This window comes from Aulonocara sp. 'chitande type north' Nkhata Bay, linkage group LG11 (assembly GCF_057382095.1).
Source record: "Aulonocara sp. 'chitande type north' Nkhata Bay isolate Kocher_YH1m ecotype deep benthic linkage group LG11, A_spYH_male_GT1.1, whole genome shotgun sequence".
Lineage (NCBI taxonomy): Eukaryota > Metazoa > Chordata > Actinopteri > Cichliformes > Cichlidae > Aulonocara > Aulonocara sp. 'chitande type north' Nkhata Bay.
In genome coordinates this window covers 7,715,511-7,722,141 of record NC_141354.1, presented here as the reverse complement: position 1 = coordinate 7,722,141, position 6,631 = coordinate 7,715,511, and the positions used below count along the sequence as shown (strand labels likewise).

At 42.2% G+C, this 6,631-nt stretch overlaps 1 protein-coding gene across 1 annotated transcript; it reads right to left on the bottom strand.

Annotated features, from left to right (window-relative positions):
* Positions 1 to 580: 580 nt before the first annotated feature.
* mims1b (mitochondrial inner membrane scaffold 1b) lies at positions 581 to 4,535 on the bottom strand. The gene is made up of 4 exons (XM_086310348.1): positions 4,399 to 4,535; positions 2,846 to 3,318; positions 2,341 to 2,452; positions 581 to 1,728 (listed from the first exon to the last, which is right to left on the bottom strand). The coding sequence occupies exons 2-4, from the start codon at positions 3,265 to 3,267 to the stop codon at positions 1,414 to 1,416; spliced, it is 849 nt and encodes a 282-aa protein (XP_086166474.1). The 5' UTR covers positions 3,268 to 3,318; positions 4,399 to 4,535; the 3' UTR covers positions 581 to 1,413.
* Positions 4,536 to 6,631: the final 2,096 nt, after the last annotated feature.

The following is a 6,631-nucleotide window of genomic DNA, read 5'->3' as shown; positions in this document are numbered from 1 at the left end:
GTGCCAAAAAAAATCATCCGTTATTGGAAGTGCGAGGGAGGTTCTGTTTTTGGTGTGGTTGCATGTTTGTCTGTTAGCACTTATTTATTCCTGCTTATATTATCTGTTACATCCACTCATTCTCTTCTGCAGGGTCCTGGCTATACAACATGCCTCATTCACACAAGCACTTCTACCTATCACGGGACATTTTATGTTTAATCTCTTCTGCAATCTCTGTAAAACCTGAAAAGGCAGATGACACCTCACACGATTATCAAAATGCAGCAAAAGAGAAAAAAAAAAATCTAACACTGATTAACATTTGCTCAGAAGGATAATAGCCGGGAAACCTGAGTGCGAGTAAGACATGGAGTCAGTTTAGGTACAGAGACATCCCATCATCTTACCTCTAATCCATTAATGGAACATGCCAGAACTGGAAATCACTGCAGAAGCAACTATTTATGTCCACATCCACGCTCTGGTTATATACAAAGACTAATTAACACTAATTAACCTGTTTAGACTGTGAGGGAAAGCTGAAGCACAGAGAACACACTGTCACATTACATAAAACACAAACTTCAAGTTTCAAACATCATTTGGTTAGCACTTGACTTTTATTCTGTTGTTGTTTACAGTGGACATCTGTGTGAATTCCTGACAAAACCAATGTGTCGTTGTGCAAAAGTCATGAAGACCCTCTTGCTGTTCATGTGTGACACTGTGTGTGCAGCTCATACATGCTTTATGCACTGCACATTTACTCACTACTGCACTAACAGTGACACGAACACTGAAACGCTGTCACACATTAGCTTTGGCTATCAAATGAAAATACATTAGAAAACTTTTATTTATCTCTCATTAGAAAAGACAGCAGGTGACACTCTGAGCCTTGAGAAAGGCTTTAATGGACTAGTACACACAGATGAGCTTCAAGTTTTATTCCCTAACAGCTACAATGATTAGCACTGCTCTCTCCAGGTGCTGTTATTACACGGACACATTGTTCATATCTCTGAAGCCCAGACCTCCCCCCACCCCTTTCTGTATTGATGGGTGTGACAAGAGAAACAAGAACAGTGCTCCTCTTTAAACAGCCAACAGAGTGAGTACAGATTACTTGAGTGTGTGCAAATCCAGTCTGAGATGACAGTGTCAGAAGGTAGCATTGCCAGCAGTCCACTAAGCTGCTGTCTAGTGCAGGGAGGCAGAGTTCAGATAGAAAGGGACTCGACTGGACACTTAAACAGAAAACATGACTGAGAGGTGTGAGGAGGGTTTCAGGACAGGGATAGTGCAGCATCTCTCTCCTCCTTCCAGTCTCAGAGGTACCATCTGCCATTTGATTCCCACATTACTCAGTACATCATGTTGAGATCACAACATGACCATATTTTCAGAGACACCACCTGTAGACATGATTCTCTAATCGTTTTTCTTTCGAAAGAAGGCTTTTCCCTCAGAGACTCTGTCTTTGGTCTCCTGTAGTTTCTCAGAGAACTTGTCTTTCGTCTCTTCCATTTTCTCATTGAAGCGTTCTTTTGTCTCCTCAATTTTCTCTGAAAATCTCTCCTTTGTCTCCTCCATCTTTTCTGTCAGTTTCTCCTTCGTCTCCTCCATTTTGTCCTGGAAGTACTCTTTAACTGGTGGCGGTGTGGATAAGTAGCCGTGCTTGCGGAGATACTGAATGGACAGTGACGTGCCGCCCAGAGTCACCGTGTATCTAGCAGGGGTTGCGATCTGTAGGAGAGAAAAAAAAACCATCAGTGAGTTTAAATACACCGTATGTGCTTTTCATATGTACAACGAGACAGAACAGCTCCAAACAAAGGATCCAGGTTCAGTGGTTGTGACTGGTGTGGGAGTGGGATAATGACACGCTTGTTTAAAACCTTTGTTCCCAGTACCATTACTGGGCGAATTAGCGCCATGATTCGCCCTGTTCCCAGAGCTAACTGGGAACAGAGTTTGACCTAGTTTCTTGCTAGGTCAAACTAGCTCACATAAAGAAAGTAGTCTGACCCTGTAAATAAGTAATGAACACAAGTGGAGCGCTACATGAGTTAAATGCGATCATAACATGCGATTTAAAAGTGGAGCGAGAGTTTGTAGTTCAGAGATCTGGTGGAAGTGCATTCCAAAGTCTTGGGGCAGAACAACTAAAGGCTCTGAGTCGGGTGAGCAGGTGGCACAAACAGAAGGGAAGCTGAAGAAGAGCGGAGTGTACGACAGGGTTAGTACGTATGGAGAAGATCAGATAAATAAGGGGGAGCAAGGTTATAAAGTGCTTTGAAAGTAAGAAGCAGGTATGCCGCAGGGAGTCAATTTAAACGTAGTCTGGAATTAATTTACCTTGTACATGGCATATGCAGTCAGCGCATACCCACTCGATGAGTCTCTTAAAAGGCCAACTAGTGACTCTGGTAGACCAATCATCTCCAGGAATGGCACTACATTCACACCCCTGAGGAAGCAAAAAAAGCCCATATTTTCATATCAATGTTTTTTGTTTGTTACAAAACTTAACGCTGACCTATGAAACATTCGATCATTAAAACAGTGGCTCCACATAACAGAAAACTCAACATTGTACCAGTGTGGAACTTTATCTCTAGGCACTTTGTTACTGCCCAGCCTGTGACAGGTGCAGTCTGAGGCCTGAGCTTTGAGCTCACAGGATTTCTCACAATGCACTGACCTCATTATTTAAAACTCAAAGCACCTCCCACTGCAACAGTAGCTGAGTCAACAACAAAAGCATAATAATCTCTTGATGATATGGCACATCAGAATTAGATTTAACATTTAGTCCTTCATAAACATCAAAATAAAGTATTTTAAGCAGAGCACCACTCACTTCATAGCAGCGTAATAGAAGGTTCCAAACCAAACAGAGGAAGTCACCAGATGCACAGGGATCATCACCTTCCCATACTGTTTAAAGGTCCTTTTGAACCTCTGGAACAGGCCGATGGACTTGTCCTGAAGAGGGTCCACCTCTGCAGGATCAGGTGCTGCTTTCTCTCCCGGGTTGTCCTGTGTCTGAGGCGTCGTGGTGTCAGACTGCGGCTCCCCCTGTGCCGGCTGGTGCTTTGGTTGGTGTGCTGCTGTGCTGACGGCCGAAGTGGAGAGCCAACGCTGGCCAACAGGTGGCGACTGACGGAGGGCGCGCCAACAAAATGCTACTGGGGTCTCGGGGACGGCGATGCCCAGCAGCAGTGGGCGCACCGCCGCCACCCGTCGGAGTGTCCCATGAGTAAGGATGCGCTGCATGATCATCCTCCTCCGCTCTTCGCCCTCCTCCTTTCAGCTGTGATGTTCAACCACAGACTGCAGGATCAGACAGAGAAAGGCACTTTAAATTGTAATCTAATTAACCTAATAATCATTTAATCTATGAAATGCTCATCCACAGTTGCCAATTTAAACTGCTTATTTGGGTCCATCAAGGACTCAAAACCTAAAGATTCAACAACAAGAAGAGAAACAAAAACCCAACACCCTTCTTTCTAAACACATGCCTAAAAATATTCCTTCAGCGAAAGACTGATAAATTATCAAAGTATTTACTTGTAAAGTGACTAATTTCAGCTCCATTTTCAGTCTGAAATGCACTGAAACGTGCTGGGCACTCTGGGTTATCTATGCTGTGTACTAAACAGCCCTGATCTAAGTCCCTTCATGCAGTAGCTGTAATGTTATCTTCCCCAAGGATGCCACAGATTAAAGGTCCCGAACAAACCCTGCTTAATGACAGCAGAACCATAAACTCAGCACCTAAAGTGAAACTGGTGAGTGAGCGCTGCATGCAGGGAGTTCTTCCTAAAGATATTAATTTATGTTTCTTATGTGGAGCTGCAGAAACTGAGCTAAGTGACTGCTGTATGACAGCACATTTTAGCTGACCTACCTACAGTTAGCCAAACCCAAGCTATGTGAAAGTACTGCAATTAGACGGGAAGTCACAACAACGGTCCTCAAAATAAAAGCACCCAAGTAGACCGTACGACGGCGGACATTCCTCGTGACTTATTTTACAAGCTGCACCCGGAAATGTTGAGTCACAGTAATGGAAGATTTTCACAGGGGTCTATTTTAGGGTGGCTGACATTGGACAGTTGTGTCCTGAGGACAAACAGGGCGCAGCTTTTAGTTCCCATATAACTACGTGGGTCTTTAGCGGGTGGCGAAGCAAAGAGGCTTCACTCATTAAAGCAGACAGCTAGTCTAGCTTAGACACTGACCGACAGCCGTGTGCTAAAGCCAAACTCTGAACAGCTGCCAACTTCGGCTTCTGACGGTTAACGTTAGCCTGTTAGCTAGTTGCTCTGCTAACTCACGCAAGCAATAACTAACCAGTACGTGAATAAACAATACTAAAGGAGTGGACAGAAAGCTGACTGCACTTACTAGAATTTAGGTGTTGCACTCCTCAAACCGGAGGGCCATGCAAGCTATGTGTCGCTCAAGAACCACATTTATCGTTTCAGCCGCTCTGATTGCGTGGTGGAGAGCAGCGTGTAACCCTAAGTGCGCAAAGACCGATGGGAAATGACGTTCTCCCGACTGCGACGGTCCAAAGATATGCTAAAAATACATTTCCCAGCGTTGATAGCGGTGGATTTTTTTTTCTTGATCATGAAGTTGGCCAGTGGTTTGTTTTTTCCTCACTGTAAACAGAGTGTGGCCTTCAAACACGGACACATTGGGCTTTGTTTATCCATTAATGTCAAACAAAAAGTTCTTGTTTACGTCTGCTTGTTTAATTAAATTATAGGTTTAACCCAAAGACTTCATGTAGTCTGCAGTTATTAGCCTTATTGCCATATATGAAACACATTAATATTATAAGTTATTTTACTAGTTATTTTGTCAACGTTGCTGTTGTAATTAAATGTGCCATATAAACATATAAACGACAAACATTAATATGACTAATCTCGGTAGATTTTTAACTTATGAAAAACAAAAACAAAAAACAAAATACAAAGACCCCGCCTAAACGCAGACAAGCCTTTCTTGGCGTAAAAATGTTTTATTACATATTAACATAAAGAAACGTGACCTTTAGCGCATCGGCGTTCTGTAATACACGACTGTCACCAACAGAGGGCGGGCGGCTCACATGAAAGGAGCCAGTGTGTTTGTAATGCACAGCCAAAAGTAGCAGTATACAGAGAGTACATGTTAATTAGACATTTTTTGTTATGTTTTGTATATTTTGTTGTTTCTAATAAATGTAATTATGCTTTGGGTCACTTGGCTTGCCTTTAGTTATTTCCCGTTTTGTTATTTCCCGTATTTACTTGTGGTCAATAATTAGCTGACTATATCTGCTTATTAGGATTCAGTCTCCTTATACTCAGCAGAATGCAGATACCCACTGATAAAGGGATGAAGAAGGGTCTCCCTGCAAATCTGCAGGAGGAATCTGTGATTTAGGCATAAGCACACCTGGAACTGAGCTAATCCAGTTTGAGGACAAATCACATTAATCCAGTGTTCCACAGAAGAATTTCATCTGTGGTGTTTGATATGTGACGAACAGCTCACAGAGCAGAGGAATCAGTCATACATACCACGACTGCTGGGATACCATGGTTCCTGAACTCCATGTTCTCTTATGTAAATATATTATTTTAAATATGCTGTAATAAATCCTTTTATGTCAGTCACTGGAAATATTGATACATGTTTGTGAAATAGCAGAAACAGCAGAAGTCAGTTCTCATTCACATAGCTCTAAAAACTGAGATGATTTTTTAGCCTAAAGCTCTAAAGCTTTAGGTCTGCAATTTAAATCAAACACACAGTGACATTTGGCAGTTTCCAACACTTCTAATTGGTTGATAAAAGCACACTAAAACACTTCAAATCCTCACTGATCCACAGTTTTAGTCTTATATATTTACAGTGCAATTCCGCAATACCTATTGGTATATGGTCAATGTCACTCATAAGCAATACAAAACTCTTGCTATTATATTCTTTTCCCCAGTGTTCAATGTAATGCATTGAGCCTTTCTTTTCTACTACAGCAGCCAGCTAAGAACTCTAAGGTAGTCATCAGCACAGCATTGTCAAAGCTAGACAGCATAAAGACTGTTCTGATGCCTCGCCATTTCTGCAGATGCTGCACCCAGAATCTGGCAACAACAGCATGAATTCATGGACGCAAAAAAACCTTGTGGTAACATTGCAGGATGCAAGAGCAGGGTGCAGCGTTGTGGGGGAGTGCTTTCTTGGATCTCTTAATGCTGATTTATCATGGTTTAAATTCCACATGTTGTCTGGATGTTGCATATTGTAGATTACATTTTTGCCATCTCCGAATGCATCCAGCGTAATAATCAATCTTATTACACAACAAGACTTCTCTTAAATTAGTTTTATGAATATGACAGTGGGCAGCCTAGCTGGGCAACTTAGCTGGGGGCAAAGCAGTGAAATAAATGAAGCCAAAGCAAAAGGGCCCCAAAAAGTACAATTCCTCCAAAGGCTTCTTGAGGCTGGTGCCAGTGCCCATGGACTCCTATGATAAAATGATAATTTTTAAAATTTTTAAAAAGCACATACTCAATTCAGTTCAATTCAATTTCATTTTTATACACCAATACACAACAATAGTCACCCCAAGACACCT

Excerpts from the sequence above, each read along its gene's own strand:
- mims1b (XM_086310348.1), bottom strand. The coding sequence starts at position 3,267 with ATGATCATGCAGCGCATCCTTACTCATGGGACACTCCGACGGGTGGCG. Across the intron at positions 2,453-2,845 it reads TTCTATTACGCTGCTATGAA|GGGTGTGAATGTAGTGCCAT; the intron begins GTGAGTGGTGCT and ends TTGCTTCCTCAG. Across the intron at positions 1,729-2,340 it reads CTGCATATGCCATGTACAAG|ATCGCAACCCCTGCTAGATA; the intron begins GTAAATTAATTC and ends TCTCTCCTACAG.